The sequence below is a fragment of the Vespa velutina genome, chromosome 7 (assembly GCF_912470025.1).
Source record: "Vespa velutina chromosome 7, iVesVel2.1, whole genome shotgun sequence".
NCBI classification, from domain to species: Eukaryota; Metazoa; Arthropoda; class Insecta; order Hymenoptera; family Vespidae; genus Vespa; species Vespa velutina.
Genome location: NC_062194.1, coordinates 8,195,079 through 8,220,078, shown reverse-complemented (window position 1 = coordinate 8,220,078; position 25,000 = coordinate 8,195,079). Strand labels below are relative to the sequence as shown.

The following is a 25,000-nucleotide window of genomic DNA, read 5'->3' as shown; positions in this document are numbered from 1 at the left end:
TTAAAGGGAAGCGTATCGTGATCGCGCGAGGTTTTTTTTTTTCTTTTTTTTTTTTTCTTTTTTTTTTTTTTTTTCTAACATTTATCTCTATTTTATATGAAAAAAAAAAAAAAATAAGAAAGAAAAGTAATAAAATGTAAAATAAAAAAATTATAATCACAGATCAGTACCCGTGCGAGTTTTCGAAGATAACCACGTATGTGATTTTTTCTTTTCTGCATAAACTATAAAATAAAATTATGTAATATATACATATATATATATATATATATATATATATATATATATATTACATTAATATTTATATACACGTTCTGATTTTAATTCGTATTCCTCGTTCAACGATGCGATATTACGATACGGTAAATTTTTCTATGTCATTGTGTATTACTTCATCGATGTTATCATATAAAGATGTTAAAAAAACTAAGAACAAGTTTTACAATCGTCGATATTCTTTTACACAGGTTTTTATTTTATCTTCTAAGACTTTCCTTGTAAGAATTTGATATGAAAAATCGTCGTATATGACGTACATATATATACGCAAATACGTACGCATTTTGAAACCTCGCGCGAGCTCGGTGCGGAAACGCGGAAATTTCATAAAATATCTCTTTATTTTTTTCTTTACCTCGTCGTACGGATTACTCGAAGAGGACGAACATACGTTATTGGTATGTTAAAAATGACTTAATAACGTGCTCGTTTCTATCTAGTTCAAAAGAAATAAAGATTATTACAATCAATAATACCGAAAATATATTGAATAATTGTCAATTCCGATCTAATAAAAAGTTTACAAAGGAAAGAAATAAGAAAAAGTAAGAAAAAAGATATTTCTCTTAAATTAATAAACGAACACATTATTTTTAGTCCGCGTTTTCCCCCGCATGCTATTGTTCGCGTTTTAGCCCGCGTAACCACAGAACGGAATTAATCTTCGAGTAAATAAGAACGACAAAAGGCATGGACTGTTATTTTTTCTTTTTTTCTTTTTCCTCTTTCTTATTTTTTTTTTTTTTTTTGGTTTGTTTTGTTATTTCCTTTTCGATCGTAAACAACAGATCTAATCGTCGTTATTCGCGATATCCGTTCCGCCATCACCTTCGTTGCTATCGTCAACGTTTGACGCTTCTTCGGTCTCCTCGGTCCCTACGACGTCTTTTTGTTTTTTATTTTCCTCTTCCTTCTCCTCGATCATCTCTATCCTTTCCTCTTGTTCTTCGATAGGCTCAAGAATTTCCTCGTCCCGAGTAGCATAACTCTCTTCTTCCGGTTCCTCTACAACGACTTCAGCTTCCTCGTTAGAGTCCGAACCACCTTCTCGTATCGTTTCTTCACCCTCGGCTTCTTGTATCTCGGTTGATGCAATACTGTTATCCTCATCGCCACGAAGGGCCGCTATAACCCTCTGTTCAACGTTCAGCTGTCTAACCGCATTTTCCAAATTCTCCCTGAGTATGTTGCTAGCTTCGTTTTCCGTCTCCTGCCACGACAATGGCGTGAATATCATACGAACTGTTTGAAATAGCTTCCTAAAACCTAATTTCTTGTACAAGCTCTGGCTGGCCTCGTTTTCCGGACGTATAACTACGAACGGATTGTAACCTCTTTCGGCTACGCGCTTCGTCAGGTACCTACAAAAAGTTTTTTCGAGAAAAGAAAGAAAAAAAAAGAAAAGAAAAAGAAAAATTGTATTCTCCGTATTATCAATAAAGACACTTTTTGTTGTTGTTGTTGTTGTTGTTTCTATTAATAATTGACAAGTCAAATAGAATAAATTGTGAATTGATTATATCGTTAGATCAATTTATTTTCCAATTAAATAATCCTCTTACCTTGCTAATTTAGTCCCGTAACCTTTTCTACGATACTCGGGCTTGGTTTGCATCGAGAACATAGCACCGTAATATGACTGCACCATCCATGCAGCTAAACTCTCCTTACAAAATACACCGCCGGCAGGTAAGGTCCTGATCAATCGTAGAAAGACCTCATGACTTTCTATGTCGTTAGCGGGATATAGCTCGTAAATTCCTTCAGCATGTTCGGCCTTCAATGGTAATACTTGAACGTCCGGATCGCTATCCTCTTCACTTTGCTCGTTTTGATCCAAAAGTTGTGGATCTTCGCAAGCCCAAACATCAACAATCACCATATCGACGTTACCGGTATCCTTATAGAATTCTACCAGCTTATTAGCGATGTTTATGTGAACGAAATTAATGTAAAGAGGTCTTGACCAATCGATCAGTACATCCTCATCACGCAATAGATGAAGTTGTTCCAGTTCATCGTTAGGACAGAAAACCCCTACGCTTTCGTATAGCAAACCATGAGGCTGAAAAATAATATATATAAATGTTAATAAAATTATTCCTTCTTAGTAATATGATAAAGAACCTTGATAGTGAGTTAGCACACTTTTTTTTGGCTCCGTAGTGTTTGCTTAGAAAGAAAAAGAGACAGAGAGAAAGAAAAAGAGAGAGTTGGATACTTGAAGGAGTAATTACTGAGCGAGCAAATATAATTCAAGATAAAATTAACGGTTGTCAACGGTGGTCGGATAGAAGATCGAGGTGAAAGGAGAAGAGAGAGAGAGAGAGAAAGAGAGAGAGAGAGAGAGAGAGAGAGAGAGAGAGAGAGAGAGAAAGAGAGAGAGGAAAGACAAATTCGAGGACGAAGTAAAAATTTGGCGAAGGGCCAATTGTGAATATGGGCCAATCCTTGTGTACCCTAACTCCCACTCAACCTCTTCTCCCTCTCTCTCTCTTTTTCTTTTTATTTCTCTCCGATTGTCTATTTCTCTTTTGAAATACGTCGTTTCCAGACACAATCCAAAACGAACTAGTAAAATGGCATTAAATGCCCGTTTTCATTGTGTTTGTCTTATTGCATCGTTGTTATAGGTATGTATATTCAATCAAGGATGTCAATGTTTTACAATTTACAATTTAAACTGCATCGTCCTTGCTTAAATCGTTTTCTACTTCAAGAAATAAGGCTGTAAGAGGGTATGCCAAAAAAGAAGCAAAATTTATAACACGCTAGCCACGTCTCCTTTCTTTTTTTTTACTTTTTACTTTTTACTTTTTACTTTTTTTTTTTTTTTTTGGAAGAAAAAGAAATGTACGAAACTTGAACGACATTTCATTTTATTGGCTCATACTTTTATCATTTATGTACGTATTTCTTATCTTTTTTCTTTCATTTCTTTTTTTTTTTTCGTAATCTCGTACGTTTTTTCATAAGCGATGCAAAAAGATTTTGATAATAATTGTTATATGAACGTTTTGTATATGTGTATGTGTGTATGTGTATGCGCGCGTAGATATATGTAAATATATAAAAGAAAGAAAATTTTGTTCAAACTTACAGAAAGTGTCATTCCAGGGAAGTGCAGGCATATTTGTACGTTCGGCCATTCGTTTGGCACATAAAAATAGAATTCCCATACTTTGTCCTTCATGTAGGTCAACAATGTCTGATGGAACTGTAAAACGAAAGACGATTGTTAAGGATAGAAGAGAAAAGAAAAAAAGAAAAAGGAAAAAAGAACTCATTGAATCATATAAAAGAATGTCATTTTATTTTGAACAAATAATGGTATAATATTTATTCTTTTTTTTATTTATTTTTATTTTTGTTTCTTTTTTTTTTTTTAATTAAATCAAATTGACCCTAATATAATTAATCTGAGTAAAATCCAAGAATAATAATAATCAAAATAAAAGATTGAAAATAGATATTTAACAAAGAAGCAAATAAAACGGATCTGGCCGAAGGCGATGACTCCGAGACATGTTAAATCTTAAAATAACCAGCAAGTATTATTTAATGTATCCAATATTGTACATGTGTACTAACAATATATGAATTATTTTATGAAATAATCTTCTTCATTTTACTTTGGTCCTTGACACCAATCGATAAGAGAAAAATAATAATATATTATATAAATAAAAAACAACCTAAAAACGTTATTGCGATCATCAATTTGTAAATGAATAAAAATGAAAATGTAAAAACTAACAAAAACTTAAAAAAAAGTTTTAATATCTATACAAAAAAAAAAAAGAAAATATTCTATATATGATATTTCGTTATATATAATACGAAATATAATTATTCAATTATTTTCTATTAAATATCTAATACACATCATTTCTAAATATTTTTTGTTTATTTTAAATTGAGTTAATTGATATAACTCTATAACTTTATGCGTATTTCATTATGTAGAAACACGATAATTAAAAATCTATGCATAAAAAAGAAAAAAAAAAAAAAGAAAGAAAAAAATTTCTATTTATTTAACATAGAAACACACGTATACACGCGCGCACATGCACACGCACACCCACATGCACACGCACATACACTGATACATTGATATAGTTAATGCCCTAATATAAAAGGCTATTAAATACGATGGCCAGCAATATTATCAAATTTATTACCAATCATGCTTCATTATATGCGAGTAAAATTCGACGAGCCTAACATTCATATAGAATTTCGTTTTCATATATAATAACGAGCGAGAAATAAGATTTTATTATCGCGGATCTTTTTTTTCTTCTTTTTTTTCTTTCGTTTTTTTTTTTAACTATTATTCAAGAATCGATATACACTATCAAATGAATTAAATCGTCATGATAGATTCAACAGTTAATCGCTAAACTCAATCATGTTTTCGTCTCGATTGTATTACGTCCGTATAATTTTTATCCTGGAAATAAATCGGGAGTTCGTATTCTCGTGACATGCTAGAGGAATATTCAAGGGTCAAGGTCGTACGGAAGCAGGCAAGCCTTCGCTTTTATGTTCTCGCAACGAATCGATGGACTTTAGAACGGACCAAACCCATCATTGAAAGTCTAGAACTTTAGAGAAAAAAATTTCCAAATTTATCTAATTTAACGACCGAAAACTTTTTCGTTTTATTTTATAAACTCTCCAAAATCGAATTTTAAATATATGTTAATTATTCATTCTCCAAGATATTAGTTCTAACGATGAACTATTAGAACCTATTTCTTTTTCTTTTTTTTTTTTTAATCTTCTTTTCCTTCTTTTCTTTTCCAAAAAATTACGCAAATACGCAAGTGGCTAACGATCTATTATATATATATAATATGAAAAAAGAAATATATATATGTTATATTTAGAAATATTTATATATATATATATATTTTATTTTTTTTCTTTACACGATTTCGAAAGAACAGGTTTTGAAAACAAGAGAATGCTTAAATGATTTTTTTCTCTTTAATCAATTTACTGTCAATGGGGAATTAGATGTTTATGACTAAGAGTCAACAAAATGATGACGCAAATGCATAACAAGAGAAATAAAGAGAGAGAGAGAGAGAGAGAGAGAGAGAGAGAGAGAGAGAGAGAGAGAGAGAGAAAGAGAGAGAGAGAGAGAGAGAGAGAATCTTTTAATGTAACCAATTAAAAATTAAATGTCCATTTAAAAAAGCAAAAAAACCATTCCTAATAAATTTTTTCGAAGTCATCCTTTATAATATCGAATTTGTTAAATCGCAATAAAATAAGCAAAGGTCGGATTCGTAAAGATATATAAATTTTGCACATGACAGATTATTATACGCAACCATTATACACGTTCTTCATCGTGCATAATAAAGAAAAAAAAAAAAAAAAAAAAAAAAAAAAAAAAAAAAAACAAACGAACGAACAAAAAAAAAAAAAGAAAAAACAAACGAACGAACAAAAAAAAATAGAAAAAGGGAAAGAAAATGAAGAAGATAAATTTACATTCCCACGGATATTACACAAGCCTATCTAATCGCGCTTGTTGTGGCAATTATTTAAAGTTTCCGTGAAAAAATTTAGATGGATTTCGGGTGAAACTGTGAATCGCTTACGTCAACGGATTACGCTTGGTCTAGAATTAAAAGGAATGAATCGATCGACGAACCGTATACGTATGAATAGTGAAAGAATCCGGAAACGGTGAACTTTAATGGATACTCATGAAGATTCTTCCCTCTGACGCTTTGTTGTTGAAGTGTTGCGTTCGAAGCAGCTTTAAATCGTTTTGCTGTGGTAGCAACGCGAATATTTAAAATGACAGAGGAAGAGTTTCGTATATGTACGTGTCTACTATGTATGTATCGTATATATCATATGTACATATGAATGTATGTATGTACAAATATGTCTGTCCGAAGAAAACGTGCGAGAACAAGAGGAAGGAAACGAATCCCTGATATAAGTGGGAGAGATCCGAATCTCTCGAAAGGAGTGTGTTGCGCAGGTGAATATTAAGCCGAACTGGCTAAAGTCGAGGTCGCCAGATCGGCACTGCGGCGATTCGCGAATAGAGGAGAGCCGCGTGCGAGAACGTGACCCTGACCTTGGACTCTCTCTCTCTTTTTCTCTTTCTCTTTCTCTTTCTCTTTTTCTCTCTCTCTCTCTCTCTCTCTTTCTCTCTCTGTCTCTCTTTTTCTCTCTTTCACGACTCCTTGGTACCGTAAGTCTACCTCTATGTTACGCTAAGAACGCGTTGTGTCGTGTCGTGTCGCGTCAGTCTTTCTAACATGATGAGAACGTTGATAGACGTATACGTAGCTTTTCATGGACACGAACAAGTAGTTACAGACATGTACGTATATATATATGTATATATATATATACATATTATATATATATATGTATGTATGTATGTACGTATGTAGGTATGTATGTATGTATGTATTTATGTATGTATGCATATGTATGTACGTATGTACATATGTAGACATGTTAAATGTAGATTTAGATTACTGTGGTGTGCGTATCACGCATGACCTTGAACCTGACCTAACCTAACGGTTGACATTTCGAGTAGATTACAACGATGCAGTTAATTCGTTATACTTTTAGGGAGGGGTAAACACACGTCGATGTTACGCCTTCCCGTCAAAAAATAAAAAAAAAAAAAAAAGGAAAAAAAAGAAAAAATAAGAAGAAAGAAAAAAGAAAAAAAAGACACACCAACCAAACAAGAGTTGATAAAAAAATCGCGATCCTCGTAAAATGGAACATTTCTCGGAATCTTTTCGTTTTTCTTTTTTTTCTGATTTTTTTCTTTTTTCTCTTTCTTTCCATCGCTTTCGTGTCCTCACGTAATCCATTTTCCTGAACGCTAACAGCGAGGAAGCAATACTTTAAAGTACACCCTCTCTGGGTATATATCCTTTTGGAAGTAATTACGTTCGACATTCTTTTCATCGACGATGAGATCGATCATGACGTATCCTTATCCACCATCTGAAGTAGAGAGATATATATGTATATCGTAACGTATACGCACACGCACACACCTTCAACGAGAGGGGCAAGTGTTTTCCGAGGAAGTCGAGAAGCTCCGGCTGCTCTTCCTCCGTAAGCAGACGAAAATTACGGCCTCGTTTCACTACTTTCGGGAACTCCATACTGAAATGAAGAATAACGGGATAATTGAGCTTTCAAATTATATATCATTCCGTCTTAATATAATTTTATAATATTATTAAAATTCAAAATGAACTTTGATTTTTGTACTTGCAAATTGAATGAATTACATTTTCCAACAAGTATTTCAATTCATAACGTATCATGATTTTGATTGAAAAATAAAGATTAAACTGTACGTTTTCTTATTCAAATTTGAATTGATCTAATTCACGATGCATAGAATCCATTTGTACCGAGCAATTTTCTTATTACCTTCTGTCGAATAAAATCAGATCTTCTATTATATTTATTCGGATCGGTATTTTTAAATCTTTTTAATAAGTATTATAAATGAATCTTGGGTATTCATAAATGAAATATCGATATATAATACAAGTAATCAAGTTACATCGATTAACGCAAAAACCACTTGATATTTCAATGAAAATATTTGTATGTACAATAATAATTTGTCGGTATTTGAAATATATACGGCCAGTATTTATAATAAACCCAGACGCGACCCAGACGCGACCTAGATATCCAGACGCAACCCTGACACTTAATTATTTATACTGACCACTTATTTTACAAAAAGAAAAAAAAAAGAAAGAAAGAAAAGAATACTTATCATTGATTAAATAAAAATACTGACTAAACGATTTTTATTTATAGAAAATATTCATTTATATATCACATTCGTTTTACGGTACTCTTGTGTATTTGGGATAAGAATAGGATGATAAAGATTTAAAGGAGTCGTAGGAACGAACGATTTGAAATAAACTTCGTGATAACAAATACACAGAAGAAAGAAAAAAAAAAGAAAGAAAAAAAAGAGAGAAATAAAGAAAAGAAACAGGCAAACGACCTAACAAATTAAGCAGACTCTTACGTTTATAAGGGATAAAGAAAATATAAATAAGAACGTCTTTTTCGATCTACGACGTCGATGACAGTCCTTTTTGACCCTTATAAGACTAACGTAATAAACATTGATAGAATGACCTTTAACGTGATAAGAAACAAAATGTGTAATAAAGCACGAATGAAAATGCGATCGCACACATGCGATGTTCGTCGGTACGTACGCGCACACGTATCAAATTATTTACGTACCAAGACGCATGTAAGATGCATGTAAGTACGTATATATATTTATATATTAATCTTACTTCTTAAAATACTTTTCCTTTTTGCATACACATTATTTAAAGCTCTTTGAATAGTACAGTTTGAATATGATCAGATACACGTGGGTTAACGTACGCATCGATAAAGAGTAGCATTCATTCATTCGAACCCGAAGAAATGTTTTTGTTTGCTACGATAAATCCTACAAATGATTTCATAATGACGTAAGTCTTAGGCAATCGTGAATGGTTCTATTACGATCGTGTTCGCATTTATAAAATTTAAATTGATTTTACATAATTGTAATCAAAATTGTTATATTACATATGTATCTGGTCTGTGATAATACTTCTCTTTTTTTTTTATTTCTTTCTTTTCTCTAAATTTCAAAAATACAATATCATTTGTTTTTTAAACAAATAAAATAATCGAAATGTAATAATTTTTATTTTCTATTTAATGACAATTTTCAATGAATTCTAAATGAAAAAAGTTTTTTCTCTTCAAATTTTGATCTTTTCATTTATTTCTTATCGTCGTCGTAATGATTATTAAAGTTAAATTGATTTCAAAGGAATATCGAAAGAGTTCTATTGTGTTATATGGGTCATTGTAGACTTTGTGAAACAGATTCAGCAGTTGCAGTTAATCTAAGGTTTCCAATTTAGCGACTATCCACGAGTCGTGCGAATATAATGCGGAAATAATACGCATAGTTTTACATTCGATACACTCCCTTATAATTTACATTAACACAAAAGCAAAAAAAGACAAAAAAGAAAAGAAAAAAAAGAAAGAAAGAAAAGGAAAAGGTTTATCAAATGATATTGATATTAGAATGATCAAAAACATTAACATATTCTCACTTATATATAGGAAAAATAAATTATGGCATAGTTCAATTCGTTTGTCTCGTTGTTACAATATTAACGGGTTGTTTAAAAATTTATCGTAATCACTATCAACAGGTATTCCACACGATTTATATTAACGTAAATAATATGTGTGGAACATGAAATTTAATCTCATAACGTAATAATAATTAACTATAATAAATAATCAATCAATCGTAACATATGTAAATATAGTAATTCAAATTACATTTAAAATAATTAATAATTGTGATGGACTTAACAATCGAAGGTAATTAATTATCATTAGATTTATATGCTTCTAATTATTATTGCCTTATTATTAATGATACAAAAAAAAAAAAAGAAAAGAAAAAGAAGAGAAAAAAGAAGACACTTACATTAGAGAGATATTATAAATTATAAGATTCCTCGATAAGACCTTTTCTAAGTTTTAACATATTACGACAGATAGCTTTAATACCATAATCCAAAGACATCCCCTCGATGTCACAACACGAAGCACTATGCTTTTCTATCGCATACCTTTATCCTTTTGAAAAGCCGCGAGCGCGCGCGTGTTTTATTTGACATCTTTGCAACACTTATGTATTAAAAATAATAATAATAATAATAATAATAATAATAATAATAATAATAATAATAATAATAATAATAATAATAATAATAATAATAATAAAGCAGAAGAAAAAAGTAGGTAAAAAGGAGGTGAATCTTGTCTTCGTGTAGGTGAAACATTCAGATCGATATAGAAGAATATAAAATTATTACGTCGTGTTCGATTGACCCGGGAAATAGTCGAATAATTTTATCTCCTCATTCACTGAACGATACCTTTGAGTTATACAGCCAATGAAGTACTTTGTCTTCTTCTTTTTTTTTTTTCTTTTTTTTTTATTCATTTTTTTTTTCTTTTCTCCTATAAGAAAAGCAAATGTGTGTGTGTGTGTGTGTGTGTATGTATGTACTATCGATTTACCTGAATGAGCGAGGACGGTCTACGGAGGTGCCACACTAAAGCAGGCGAAGCACCACGAAGCACCGACGGCACGCGAACGAGTAAGAGATTCGAAGATACGTGTAATGATCCTGAACGTTCGCGATTGATCGATCCCTTTTCAAGAAACGTTCCTACGAAAGGATAAGAAAAAAAAAGAACTTGTATCACAAAGTGACTCTTCTGTTCTTTTAAAGACAAAAAGACAGACAGAGAGAGAGAGAGAGAGAGAGAGAGAGAGAGAGAGAGAGAGAGAAAGAGAAAGAGAGAAATATATGTATATATATGTATATATATATGTATATATATATATATATATGTACATATATATATATAAAGAGAAAAAGAGAAAGAGAGAGAAAGAGAGAGAGAAAGAGAGAGAGCAGTACAGTGGTGACACGTCGAGGGCGAGACTGATCGCGGGCCTGTTGTCAAGGGGTTGTTTCAACGGAGGCACCCGCCCTCGCCGCCCCCTAAACCCGCACTGCCGCCCCTGGCTCACCGCCATCCTCCGAGCACTGTCCGTCGTACGGGTCGTCCTGGCGCATGCGTTTCCTTCTCAACAGTGTCGTATTTATCTCGCGAAATACCCTTTAGGATTACCTTTTTTTTCTCTTTTACCTAAAACAATATATATATAATAGAATTTTAATCGAATGTAAAAAAAAAAGACGGATCAAATTAATATTTAATAATTGTTTAAAATAATTTTACGTTTGTGTTCTAATGTGAAATATGGATTTTTTTTTTTATACACATACACATACAAACATATAATTTGACACAGTTATAACGTCCAATCGAGCGTCCATCGTCGTTCGATGGTCTTAAAAATTAGAATTTTAGTGATACATGGTAAAGTACTATAACGTTATTTATCCCCCCTCCCCCATCCAACTGTTTGCACGGTTTCATATTCTTTCCTTGATGGACTTTGATATCTTTTTCTTTTCCTCTTTTTTTTTTTTTTTTTTTTATCGTCATCCAATATGTAATTTATAATCTATAAAGATTTTCATACCCTTTTATAACGACTGATATTCTCGAGCGTCGATTTGAGAGAAAAAAAGAAATATCGAGATACTTGAATAGAGATAAGTCACGTGTTATACGGTTCCACCCTATATAACGTCTTGGATATATGTTTTCTAGGGTGAATCAGAATCGGATCGGTGCGGCACGATGCGACGGTTTATGCGTCGCGGTTCCTCTCCGCAATCGGCCGGCACTGCTGTCCACAGCCTCTACGCCGTTAGACGACGCTTCTCGCAGATCGATTCCAGCGAAATTAGTGGAAGGACGGACGCGATTTTTCGCTTATTTTCGTTTCCTATGTACGTAGTCGTTAATCGTATCTATTTAAAATTCTCACGCGTTATGAAGGAGGAAATACGTTCGCCGATGAGGATCGTATATATCGAAGAGTCACGTTGAAGTGCTTTTTCCTTTAAGGGATTTTTTCGATCAAGGACGAATTCGAAGATAACACCTTTCGAGGACCGTCGATCGGTTTACAAGAACAAGCATCTGTAAAAGAAATATAATTGTGAGAAAAAGAAAGGGAGAGAGAAAGAGAGAAAGAAAGAGAGAGAGAGAGAGAGAGAGAAAATGATGCATTTAAATCTTTAAAGGATTAATTAATATTTTTCAAATTTAATTGTAATATATATGATCATTGAAATTTATCAAATTAGGTCAAAGTTCTTTTAAGGTTCGTCTATTTATCTCGGAAATTATTGATAATAAACGAAAAAGAGAGAGAAAGAAAAAGAGAAAGAAAGGTTCGGAAAAAAATTTGATTATTTTAATTTATATATGTTACGACGAATTATGTAGCTATCGGAAAAGGGAACGTGTTTATTTAATAACATCGAATCGATTTACGTGCCTTTCGAAGAAGAAAAATACTTGATGGTGATTCATTTTGATAAATTCCTTAAGGCTCTTTGATATGTGGACCAACTGGTTCGGTGCAGGTACATGTTTTCTGTCATTTTTGTTAATAATCGAAAGGTTATTACTCGTAGAAAACACTCGTAAGTGTGCCGGAGATCTAATTGTTTTTTTTCAGGAAGAAGAAACAAAATTTATCCGAGGAACGACGAGGGCGTTAACGATAGTGATACCATCTTTTAACGCTATTGGTAACTTTTTATAAACGGGAAATTTTGTAGTTAAATTCTATTTCTACCCTCGTATTCCCGTTGTCGTTATACGATAAAAGCAAAAGAAAAAAAGAAAAGGAATTTTCTTTCTTTTTTACTATTTAAATTCTGGCACTTAACAGTGTTTTCTATAAACGCACTTCGATTGTTGAATAACACAAATATATTGTATTATTTTATAAGATGATTGCGTTAATTCGCGTTTAAGATTACTTGAAATAATTCGTAAAATATTTAAAATGTAATTTAAAAATATTAAATCTCTATTGGACGAAACGTAATAATTTAAATTTACAAGATACGACGATGTCGTTGATCGTTACATATCGTAGACTATTACGACGTTGATATTTTTTCGATGGAACAAACGATACATCAAATTCCCGCTTCTTAGTTTCGAATGTTACGAAGATGGCAGCACCAGTATTGGTGTTACACAATCGCCATCTGTCAACGCAACTCATCGAACGGATAATGTAACGTGCAGCATTGAATAATACATATATATGTGTGTGAATATATCATATATATATGTATACGTATTATATATATATATATATATATAATTATAATTTTTTCTGGATACTAACAATAACGAAAACATTATCGAATAAAAATAATTATAAATTTATTCAATCAGATCGTACGAAACATGACGTACAATAAAAGTTGATCGTTAGATTTTTATTGATTTTCGCACATGACTTTTTTTTTAATAGTTTTCTAGTAAACGGTACGTTACTATGTATTTTCTTTTAAGAGTACAAATACATTCGTGATTATAGTCTTGATCTGTAAATATTTCATTATCCTTAGGATTGACCTCGTTTTTATTATTTCAAAGCTTTGTTTTTTCTTTTTCTTCTGTCATTTCACGATTTCAATGAAACCATGTTATACGTATTATTGCACGAGGAAAAATCAATTCGCAGAGTATAGAAATGTATTATGCAGAAATGTTTACTCGTGAAAGTCGATTTCGCGAAAGTAATATAATTTCTTATGAACATGGATGATAATCGACGAGCTTTAACTGCGCAATGCGCGTTTTACTACTCATTGACGATCAAAGATAAATGTGATAGGTCGTTACAGATATATGTACACATTGGCGTCGTTGCGGTAAACGTTTTAATAATATTCTAAATTAAATATAAAAATTATTTTGTTGGGTGATAAAATTAAACTCTTGAAAAGTTATTATATTAGCAAATGTTATAGCGTTTATAAAATTAAGTCATAGATATAGGTTAAAGATAATATTAAATTCAGTGTTTTGTGTATCATGAAAGAATGATTTTTGGCTTATCATTATAGATTATATTCATAAAGTGAGCATGTCTAGAAGAAAAATCGGTGGAGATAGACAATTTGACAACGTGGATTACACACAGCTGACTGAAACTGACAATGGCTTTATAGATTCACAGGTAAATGAATAATGTTTATTTGATTGAATGGTTTAAGATATTCTAATATTTTTTGTTGAAAGACTTTTATGAAAAAAGAAAAATAAATAAATTCACAGGATGAAACAAGTTATACGGCTATTGGTTTTGTAAATTAAAATATAACGTGTTCAAGGTAATCCAGGTTTACACCCATTAACGCTTAACCATCCCCTCTATAGTTTGTGAATCCACCGGTGAAAATACCATGGAAAGCCATCATGCTAGCTGCTCTTTTATTTGTGGGAGGAACTGTTTTGCTTATAACGGGAAGCTTGATCATCAGCGGGCACATTGATTGCAAAGTAAAATTTCCTTTTATTCATCTAAATGTCTTGTAAGAATGGTTATATAGATATAAAAATAATATATTTATAAGATCATAAATTATAACAAATTATAAAGTATCATCAAAATAATGTTAATTCTCTTCATATAATTTATTTGCTTCGATTCCAGTATTCTGATCGAATATGGCCTGTGATTATTCTAGGAGCATTGATGTTTATACCTGGAGCATACCATATGAGAGTTGCTATTTTAGCTTATCAAAAAGTACCTGGTTATTCCTTTGATGATATACCTGAATTTGATTAAGTTAGTACAAATACATATACATACACATATATATATATATATATACATATATATATATATATATAAAATGTATATATAATTACATCCCTACTTCTATTTTGACATATAAACAATATTTTATATAAAAAAAAATAGTTAGTATAATCACATAATAATTTTATTATACTTCTTATGTAATATAAATCATATTTGATTTTTATAATTTCTTTTGCATTAAAGATTAAACGTTATTTTGTTATATTAAATGTTATTTTAATTACAACATATACCATTTTATTTATTCAATTCTCACATTTACTTAGAAGTATTGATGATGAGATAAGAAAATTTTGTTAACAAAATAGATAAGAAAATTATTATTAACAAACTACATAGAAATTTATTAATGATTATACCAACGTATTTTTGTATGTAGATATTTGTCATAAAATAGTACTTAGATCCTAATTTTTGAACAATTTGTATAGTCTATAAATACATCCAAACATACTGTAGATATATTATATAATGAGATTAATAAACAAAGAAGTTTAAAGAATTGTTCTTAATCTTCTTATAAAATTTTTATATATATCTGGATTGAAACAATATCTTTGAAGTATACATTTTTATCAAATATAGTTTTTACAATACAAACTTTAAATAATCTATAACTGACATAATGTTCAATTGCATTATTGTATCATTTATTTTTCCTATCATTGTTAATGATGGATCAAATCGAGTATGTAATACCTGTCTTACCAATTGTTTACTAATGTTTATTTGTTTTTTTTCTTGATCATAGGATTTTTCATGATAAAGGTTTGCTTCTGTTGGTATATCCTATTAAACAACTTGCTTATTATAGAAATTTAGAAAGAAGTTTCATTATAATATAAGATAACATTTACCTCAAAAATAATATATATAGATAGTTGTGTAGAGTTAAAACGATCGATACTATGACCGACATTCATGGCGAGTCTTCGAAAAAAACCCAGAAACATTAGATATATTTCTTCTTCTACCCAATCAGCATTTATTAAGATTTGTATAAAAGATGATATCTTTAATAGATATTATTTTATGTAGTTAGTTATATGTGAATTCAAACAAAATAAAGAAATCATTATCTTATTTTTTTTTTTTTTTTTTTTTAAATCGTAAAACAAAAATCTTTAAATTACCTCTATTGTCCTATATATACCAAGACCGGATGCATATTGATACAATCGTTCAGCAAGTATCATATCACTGTGAACTAAAGTTGCTATTGCAGCACGACACGTCACATTATTAGCAAATGTGAAATTATATTCAATTATCATATATCCCATTTTAACAATCAACTTAGTTTCTTTCTTTGTTAAAAATTTTAGCATCAATTTGTCTACATAACATGCAAGATCTGAAAGTATAAAAAATTACAAAAAATATATTTACAAAAAAATATACATTCGTACTGTTGTATAATTACTTATTATAATTAAATTAAAGTATCAACAGATTTCTTACTTATAGGCTCAAAACTATTAGCTTGATCTTTGACTAAAAATTGAAACATAAAAAATACATATTCTGAAGATTTTTCACAAAGTGCATCCAATAAAATGCTTATTATCTTTGTTCTAAGATAATAATCTTCAGAATTACTTATGACATTCCAATTTTTACGATTTGTACTTATTATATTGCTTTCTGTAAATAATTAAATTTTATATAATATTATATATTTTATATAATGGTAAACTTTTTCAATTATAGATAGTATTTTTATTTGATTTGTTGCATCAGGCTCAACACATAATTAAATTGACTATTTAATATTTGAATTTTTATAACTAATTATAAACTTACGCTTAAGTAACATGAATGCTGTAATAGCTTGATTATTTGCTAAATAAATTTCAGCTGACAAGATAACAAAAGCAGCATCATAATGTACATTACATATTTGTAAGGTTTTTAGTAATTTATATGCTTGTATCCAAATTTCATCTACAACTAATCTCGTTAAAATATATATGGCAACATCCAGTAATATTTTACATACGACATTGATTGCACCTGTTTGGACTGAAAAGCCCAAAAATGAAAAATTATTATATTTATTTATTTATTATATTTATTATATTTATTATAAAATTATTATAATGATATTTATTATTAAATATATTTATTATTAAAATTATTATACTTATTATTTTATTATAAAATTATATTTTTTTATTATTAGTAAGAATAATTAAATTAATAAAAAATCTATGTACTAATATGATAATAATGTTTTATTATCAATGTTTTACACATTGATACAATTGTTTATTTTACATATAAGGGAATGCAATTATATTTCGTAATTGAAATAATCGATAAGAAATCTTTCTTCTGTATTATTATCTATATTATACATATATGTAAAATTAATAATATAATGTAATATATCTATTATTAAAATATCTTATTTTCTTATTCTTACTGATTTAAGTATAAAGTCGACAGTAATTTTCGATTAAAATATTGCTTTTGGTCCATATTAAAGGTCTATAACAATTCTATATTGTTATGTAAACAAAATATACTTGAAATTAAAAAGAAGTGTATTTTTAATTACAATGTAGTATATCTTTTTCTATTCTTTTATAAATAAAACAGTAGAAATCATGTTTATCAAAAATGTTATAGAATATACATTATAACATATTATAATTTACATATTATTACATAAGTATTTTTTAAAATATTGTACCAATGAATTTCTATTGATTTTACCTGCACGTTTAATAATCTTAGATATATGATATTCTGAATGCTTTATTTCCGCACAGAATATTCGAAAACAGCAACGAGAATATAATGATTGATTATCATCTGTTTCTTGATATATATTTAACATATTAATAACATAGTCATAATCTTCATGTAATAATTTCTCCTCTAGATTATTTAGCATCAGATATAAGTTCCGAAATCTATTTCTGTAGAGAGAATGTGGTTTAGATAAATTACCTATAAAACAAGTAGCACAAAGAATATTAAATAGGTTATAATAATATATTGTATCATACTTTTTGTGTAGATATAAAAATGAAATGTATTATTATTGTTTTATTTTAATACTTACTAATTGAATGTAACGTATATGATTTGTTATAAAAGCTTTCATTATTATCTACTGATCTTGGAGACATTTCATCATAGCAATTTTGATATTCATGTTGTAATAAATTATTAAAAGATGACATTAAATTTGTATCCAATTGATATATTTCATTAGTATGTAACTTTTTTATTAAATTTACGTAAACATCTTGAATATTACGGCGATTTATTATGCAATCATTTAATATTGTTTCAATAATTTCTTTGTCTGGCTTTATAAATTTAATTAGAGTACGCAAGGTGTTCCAATATTCATCAGACTTTATTCTTTGTTTGATTGAAATTAATATATAATATGGTGTTAATTTATCATTACAAGTAAGAGTTTTGCATAAATTATTTACTACATGACTTGGATTCATTCCTTTATTCAAGAATGCTCTTATAGTAGCAGAAATAACTTGTAAATGTACTTTTTTTTGTAAATAAAACTTTTCATATATATTCATAATAGAAGTTATATCAAGCTCTTCTACAATACGAATATATAGTATTTCTACAAGATATATATGTCCCAAAGACCATAAATAATCTATTATATCCGTAAGATGTTGTTTATATTTATAAATAATTTTATTAATTAATTTTTGTAACTGTAAAAAAAAAAGAAAGAAAAAAATATAAAAAATTGTTATTATTTATCCTGAAAAATTCGTTATATCAGTTATTTAAGATTATAAATAGCATTAAAAAAAAGTTTTACATACATCATGTTCGTAATAACACTTCTTTTTAAAGCAAAGACCATTTTTTATCATTCCATAACAATATCCCTTTATATATATCTTATATTTCCATGGTTGTATTTTCTCAATATGTTGAATTACAGTTTTATCATTAGAAACAATATTAGCATTGTATGCATTACAATTACTATTAAGAAGCGAGTCTTTGTTATTATTTACTGAAACAGAATCAATAGAAGTAATAGTTTTAGAATTAGCAAGTAATATTTCCGTAGAAGAAATATGACTTCTTTGTATATTGTCATATTTTATTATGTCCTCCGAATTTGAAAATTCTTTATTTATTGAAATATCTGGTTCTGCAATAGTATCAAATGTTTTAGTGCATTTTAAAATATTATGTTGTATATTTGTACCAAAAGTATTCTGATCTTTCTTTATCATTTTACAATCAGTCATTGCTTCAGTCTCATTATTTAATATAAAAGTCTCATCTCTGAAAATAAATATTTATTAACATAATATTTAAAATATTTAACATAATATTTAAAATATTTAACATAATATTTAAAGTATTTAACATAATATTAAAGTAATCCACACTACAATTAAAAAAGTTAAAATTTTTTAATTATAATCAAATAATATTAAAAAAGATTTTAACATATATAATTATATAAAATAACATTAATATACTTACCGAGATGTGAATGTTTCGGCATATAAGGAAATACAATCATCGTCACTACTATCACCTTGTGTTCTATTTTCTACTTGCTTTTGGTCATTTAGTTGTATGCTACAAGCTGATATTCTATCTTCATTCAAATTGTCTTCATTAGTATTTTCTGTATTTGTACTATATTCTTTCGTTGGTATCGATTCATTCTTTTCATTATCTAAATCAAATATTGTGTATGAACTATTAGAAACATCCTTCTTTGTATCAAAACCAGCCTTCATTGATTCTTGCATAATTTGTATTTTATATGAAGTATTACTATTAGTATCATTATTAGAATTCAAAGTTATATGATTATCTGTATTTTGTAACACATTATTATCAGTTACATTTACGTTATCACATTTGGAAAATGAATTAGAGTTATTACTGTTAAATAGAAAATTATTTTTCATACTGAAACTTTTTTGTTGTATATATGTCCTATCGAGTTTAAATTTTTTATTACCAGTCTTATTCAATAGCATTTCTTCATTTTGCCCAAACCAGTTTCTTTTTTTATGAGAAACAGATCTATCATCTTTTTTAATTTGTAACATTGTATTAGTATACTTATCATTAACTGAGTTACAGACATTTATATCAGTTACATTTGATGAATTATTAATTAGTTGCAACAAATAACTCTGTTCGTGATTTTCAATAAACTTATGTACATTATCTACTGTCAGCTCGGCTACTCTATTAGATACTTCAATCAAGGAACTCTCATTAATGTCTACTTTTGATACTATTCCTGTAGAATAATTCATATGCTGTGAATTATTTGATATCTGTGTACTATTATTATCACGTTCCTTTACTAATATTATTATATTTTTAATTAGAATATTATTTATTATTTTTGGTAATATTTTCTTTTTTTCAGAATTTTGAACATCCATTTTTTTTATGTCTTGTGAGGTCCATGGAACAATTTGCATTTCTTCTGAAAATTTTCTATGCATTTTCTCATCCAAACATTTATCTTTTAAATTTTGATTATTAATAAAATCAATCTCAGGATTTTTTTTGGAATTTAAATCTTGCTTCTTTAATTCATTCTTAATATGTATATAAGATATTGATACTTTTTCATTAGACATATCAGACAATAAATTTGTATTACAATTTGTGGTAACAATAGATAAATCTGTATTTTTGTGTTTCTGTGTATATTCAACAGTATCATTTATATCTAATTTATATTTTTCTATATTGTCATTATCAATAGAAAATAAAGGTTTAACAAAATAAGTTTCTTGTTCTTTTGTATACGATGGATTTGTATCAACATTTACTTGTTTGTTTATTTTTTCTTTTGTTTCTTTTTTTTTCTTTGAGCCATGTTGTTTAATAGTTCTTGAGGAAGATTTTTTTTTAATAGTTTTAGAAGAGTATTTAACTTTAGAACGTATTAATTTTCTTTTACCATTAACTGAAGATTTTCCTTTCTTTGGATTGGTCTTTTTATTTGTATTTATTTTACATTTATTATTTGCCTTTGCTGAGTCAATTTTTTTAGTAATCAAATACTGCTGATGTGATGGAATTAAATTGTCTGCAGCAATATCACGCAAGATGATACGTAGATCTTTCAATCCTAACTTTGATTGTAAATTTTTATATTGTATTGATAAATTTTCTTTTTTAAGATTAGAATTTCCTTTTGTAATTTTTGTCTTATAAGATTGAGAACATTTCCTTCTTGTCTGCATATTTACTTTTTCTAACAATATATCTTTTATTATTTATATACTGTTTTGTAATTCTTTTTTATTTAATTTTAAAACAAATACATATACAAAAATCGCTATATATATGTATGTGTATAAATAAATATATATAATTATTTAGATTTTATATCAATATAAAACTATGATAATTTAATATTTTTTTTTGACTAAGATAAATTTATTTACCTGAATAAATTGAAAATGGAAATTGAAAAAAAAAGGAAAAAAAATATTACTTAACTAAAAATTAACAGTGTCTTTCAATGAAAAGAAATATTTAATTATATTACCTTTTTATTAAAAGTCCTGAAGTATATAGTTGATAAAATAATCAAAAATTCCTTTTCGTTCGTATAAATAACAAGTTTAATCGTATTGAACCTTAATTAATGCAAAATCATGATATATTCAAATCCTTATTATATTTGATCTATGTATATTCATCTACATCGTACCTGGAATTATAAAATTCACTTTAATTATGATTTATTAATTGATTTAACAACATCTACGCACTTTATATGTGACACGTGCTACGTGAAACAAATACATTTCTTAACTCATATCTGATTGCAATGTTTGATCGAGATACATGATATAAAAGTTAATAATTATGATTGATCATATAAGTTTTGATATATATAAAATTACAAATATAAATTAAAAATAAAAAAATTCATAATTATTCAATGTATATACGATGATAAATATTTAAAACTTGTAAGTACCGCGTTCTTTCAATTTTTTCGATTATCGCAAGCAACATAAATCGATATTAAACATCGATTAATATCTATAAAGGGAAACGATCATTCACATCTCTCTCTCTCTCTCTCTCTCTCTCTCTCTCTCTCTCTTTCTCACTCTCATTCTCTCTCTTATTCTCTATATATGTTTTTCGTTTACAGATATTATAGCATTATTCGTTTTAATTATTGTTCTTATAATCGAAAAAGTAAACATAAATATAAAATTAATTTAAAACATGGTTGAAATTATGAAAAATACAAATATTCTATATTTTGATTCTTGAGGCAGTGATTGGTTAATCGATTTCGTCTCCACCAATCATAGCTATCTTTTATTATCTTTCTCTCTCTCTCTCTCTCTTTTTTATCTCTTTTTCTTTCTCCCGCTTTCTCACCGAGAGGTGTCTGAAGTTATTCGACACATATATATATTAGGTGTATCACGAAACGTGATCAATTTATTGTTTGGTTATTATGTTGATTGTAGACCGATCGAAAATCTTTTTTTTCTGATATGATGTAGTTCTAAAGGAGCCTCTAAAATGATTACAGTAAATTTTTTTGTTAACTCTTTTTTTACCCTGTAGTTTTCAAATTTAATAAGTAAATTATTATAAATTATTATTATTATTTACTTTTCCCATTTGAACCAAAAGAAATATTAAAAAAGAATATCCTTTATCTTAATTGAAACGATGTTCAAAATGATATTTATCAGCTGCATATTTAAAAATGGAAAATAAATGACTGTTCAATTTTTTTTACGACATCTATATACATTGATGTACGAGTATGCATTTATAATTAATTCTCCGTTGTATATTTTCCAATGTTATTGGAACTTTCAATATCATTAGATACGTTTCCATGTATACAAGGAAATATTTACAAACAGTCAATAATGACTCAATACTGATCTACGTATATTAACAATTCCGGAAAACGTACAACAGCGTAATATGCGATATATGTATCTCGTGAATAAAGAAATCTTTTGTCATGTCTTTTTTTACGAAACTTTTAAATTTGACAAAGTATTATTATTATTTCTTTTTTCTCATATATAAACCGAAGAAACATTAAAACAATATATCCTTTAACTTAAAACGATGTTAAAAATGATATTTATCAGCTAAAATTTTTTCAATTATATATATATATATATACATATATATATATATATATATAATTTTTAATGTTTTTTCTTTTTTGATTAAAATGAAAAAAGAAAAGATATTTTTTTATGATATTTGCTGAATTCATTTCAATATCTATTAAAAGATAGATGTAAAAAGATTTACAGGTTTATTTATAAAAAAGAAAAAAAAATTTTTAACTTAACCTTAAAAACTTCGAAAAGAAAAGAATCGAGAAAAAGTTTTATCATCTTAAAGCTTTGTTTGAATTGTATTATATAAGACTAACAAATTTTCGTCTGATTCAATAGCAACAGAATGATCTAATGTAAGCTGATCACGTTTTGTGATTCGCTCGGTATATGTGAAATCATTCCAATTTAAGAAATTCCATGTTTTTTGTTCTTCATGAGATAAAATTTCTTCGAATTTCTAATGCGTAAGGGCCTTGACAATCTTACGTCTGCCCTGTTATATCGATCACATTACCGCCAGCGGCAAATGTTGGAAGTTTTATCTTAATAATAATAAAAAATTTTTAATTTTTGCGACAAATTAAAGCTTTAAATTAATTAAATATAATAATTAAAAAGTAATATTTAATATTGATATATAAAATTAATATTTTATATAATAAGTATATTAAGTTATATAATCAATTAAATAATTTAAGCAATCAGATAAAAAATGGGTCAAGTTTTTAGAACTGTTATTATGAAATTAAAAAATGGTTACAAAAAGAGAGAGAGAGGACGGGGAGAAAGAGAGAGATTAGTGAAACGTAATAATTATACGATGTAGTTTTAAAGAGAGAGAAGAAAAAAAAACAAAGATAAAAAGTCAACAGCACACAGTTCTCAAGTGGATCGTCCATTAATTGTAAAGTACTGACCGTATCCAGTGTTCTTTAATTTCGATGATTGGATAAGAATAATATGATAAAAATGAGAAATTTTAATGAATTATAACTTTTTAACGTGACGCATCGTTTGATTGTAATTATAAAAATTTGAAATAACGAATAATTAATTAAAAAAATTTTAATTGTTTTAAAATAATAAATATCAAATATGAATTTACCATTTTATAGAATATAATATTAAATTATGAAAAGAAGAAAAAAATTTATGGCATGCAAAATCATTATAACTTGGTTTTGCAGATGAAAATGAATTTACAGAGATGATAAATAGAGAGATCATACATTTGGGAATATTCTCAACTATCTTTGATTTGGGGACGTTGTTTGAACCGGACATAGAATATGGATAACGTTCAAATTAGATATCCAGTAAGGATTATCCCAACAAGCTGTGTCCTACATCCATATTCTATTCCTTTGATTAAGTCATGCATTTCTCTATGACACCTATTCGTTTGAGAAGTTGTTTAGTTAGGATTCCATTCCATCAGGGTATCCTGTAAAACGAATTTGAATTTCCTATTCACGAGTTTATGAATATCGTCATCTTGGAAGGAAGTGTTACAATATTACAATGAACGCATTTATATATCGACGTGCGTTAAGAAAAATAACGCATTTCAATGGTCTTACGAAAATTGATACATTTATTATGAAAAGAAGCATGTTTAAATTATGTTCGCGATAAGTAATACGTTTTGAATGAAAAATATTAACTTATTTTAAACATTGCTACGAAAAGTAGAATGTTTCACTTTTCATTCAATTAATTATGTTCGATTAATTAATCTTATGAAGACTGGTGTTACTAGTGAAATGTTGTTATTTTTTGCGAATAATAATTAAAACGTATTTCTTTTCATGACGTATTACACCGTAATATTTTAGTTTTTCTAGCCACATAAAAAAGATAACGTGCTATTATTCGTCGCTTAAAAATGAAAATACATATCACATTTCTCGAACGAAATCGAAACTTATTGTTTTTCATGGTCACAAAGTTCAAAATTCTAAACTACGTAAAACTAATGAAATACATTACATTTCGTTACGCACGTCGATACACTCTACATACGTGACTATGAAAACTAGGACATTTTAATATTCCGTCACGAATAGAAGCACGTTTCGATTACATTCACGGGAAAGTAGCATGTTCGATGTTAATCGCGATGTAACCAGCACGATTTATAATTCGTCACGAATAATAGTAATTTATTTTGAATATTGTTACGAAAAGTAGG

At 28.2% G+C, this 25,000-nt stretch overlaps 4 protein-coding genes across 9 annotated transcripts in view; 1 reads left to right on the top strand and 3 right to left on the bottom strand.

The window, feature by feature from the left end:
• LOC124950680 (glutamic acid-rich protein-like) overlaps positions 1 to 11,002 on the bottom strand; it is a 13,428-nt gene extending 2,426 nt beyond the window's left edge. The window contains exons 1-6 of one of the 2 annotated variants that reach the window (XM_047497740.1): positions 10,842 to 11,002; positions 10,435 to 10,586; positions 7,338 to 7,449; positions 3,380 to 3,496; positions 1,842 to 2,344; positions 1 to 1,640 (exon numbers count right to left, since the gene is read on the bottom strand). The exon at positions 1 to 1,640 is cut by the window's left edge and continues 2,426 nt beyond it. In XM_047497740.1, the coding sequence (XP_047353696.1) occupies positions 1,070 to 1,640; positions 1,842 to 2,344; positions 3,380 to 3,496; positions 7,338 to 7,448 (1,302 nt within the window). In that variant the 5' untranslated portion in view covers position 7,449; positions 10,435 to 10,586; positions 10,842 to 11,002 and the 3' untranslated portion in view covers positions 1 to 1,069. Of the gene's footprint in view, positions 1,641 to 1,841; positions 2,345 to 3,379; positions 3,497 to 7,327; positions 7,456 to 10,434; positions 10,587 to 10,841 lie in introns of those variants that run through there. The other variant, XM_047497741.1, reaches the window with a different exon arrangement.
• On the top strand, positions 6,070 to 14,795 carry LOC124950681 (transmembrane protein 230). Of its 5 annotated transcripts, none has more exons than XM_047497745.1 (5): positions 6,070 to 6,637; positions 11,605 to 11,786; positions 13,935 to 14,047; positions 14,248 to 14,370; positions 14,525 to 14,795. In XM_047497745.1, the coding sequence occupies exons 1-5, from the start codon at positions 6,573 to 6,575 to the stop codon at positions 14,660 to 14,662; spliced, it is 621 nt and encodes a 206-aa protein (XP_047353701.1). In that variant the 5' UTR covers positions 6,070 to 6,572; the 3' UTR covers positions 14,663 to 14,795. The 5 variants fall into 5 exon arrangements, with proteins under 5 accessions (XP_047353701.1, XP_047353700.1, XP_047353698.1 ...); XM_047497744.1 differs by lacking the exon at positions 6,070 to 6,637 and adding an exon at positions 7,778 to 8,589 and having other exon boundaries at positions 14,248 to 14,402; positions 14,525 to 14,662; XM_047497742.1 differs by lacking the exon at positions 6,070 to 6,637 and adding an exon at positions 8,275 to 8,589.
• A 1,565-nt stretch (positions 14,796 to 16,360) lies between these two features.
• On the bottom strand, positions 16,361 to 17,754 carry LOC124950543. The gene is made up of 2 exons (XM_047497382.1): positions 17,417 to 17,754; positions 16,361 to 16,720 (listed from the first exon to the last, which is right to left on the bottom strand). The coding sequence occupies exons 1-2, from the start codon at positions 17,595 to 17,597 to the stop codon at positions 16,461 to 16,463; spliced, it is 441 nt and encodes a 146-aa protein (XP_047353338.1). The 5' UTR covers positions 17,598 to 17,754; the 3' UTR covers positions 16,361 to 16,460.
• Positions 17,755 to 17,942: 188 nt separating this feature from the next.
• LOC124950639 (uncharacterized protein MAL13P1.304-like) lies at positions 17,943 to 20,999 on the bottom strand. Its single transcript, XM_047497607.1, has 4 exons — positions 19,193 to 20,999; positions 18,514 to 18,988; positions 18,151 to 18,399; positions 17,943 to 17,954 (listed from the first exon to the last, which is right to left on the bottom strand). The coding sequence occupies exons 1-4, from the start codon at positions 20,929 to 20,931 to the stop codon at positions 17,943 to 17,945; spliced, it is 2,475 nt and encodes an 824-aa protein (XP_047353563.1). The 5' UTR covers positions 20,932 to 20,999.
• Between the last annotated feature and the right edge of the window lie 4,001 nt (positions 21,000 to 25,000).

What these genes read in the sequence shown, in the direction of transcription:
- LOC124950681 (XM_047497742.1), top strand. Translation starts at nt 8,402, where the DNA reads ATGACAGTCCTTTTTGACCCTTATAAGACTAACGTAATAAACATTGAT. An exon ending in CGCTTATTTTCGTTTCCTAT is followed by an intron (nt 11,787 to 13,934) that starts GTACGTAGTCGT and finishes TTATCATTATAG; the next exon opens with ATTATATTCATAAAGTGAGC. An exon ending in GCGGGCACATTGATTGCAAA is followed by an intron (nt 14,371 to 14,524) that starts GTAAAATTTCCT and finishes CTTCGATTCCAG; the next exon opens with TATTCTGATCGAATATGGCC.
- LOC124950543 (XM_047497382.1), bottom strand. Translation starts at nt 17,597, where the DNA reads ATGCTAAATAATCTAGAGGAGAAATTATTACATGAAGATTATGACTAT. An exon ending in TAAGATTATTAAACGTGCAG is followed by an intron (nt 16,721 to 17,416) that starts GTAAAATCAATA and finishes TGGGCTTTTCAG; the next exon opens with TCCAAACAGGTGCAATCAAT.
- LOC124950639 (XM_047497607.1), bottom strand. Translation starts at nt 20,931, where the DNA reads ATGCAGACAAGAAGGAAATGTTCTCAATCTTATAAGACAAAAATTACA. An exon ending in GCCGAAACATTCACATCTCG is followed by an intron (nt 18,989 to 19,192) that starts GTAAGTATATTA and finishes ATTTATTTTCAG; the next exon opens with AGATGAGACTTTTATATTAA. An exon ending in AGTGTTATTACGAACATGAT is followed by an intron (nt 18,400 to 18,513) that starts GTATGTAAAACT and finishes TTTTTTTTACAG; the next exon opens with TTACAAAAATTAATTAATAA.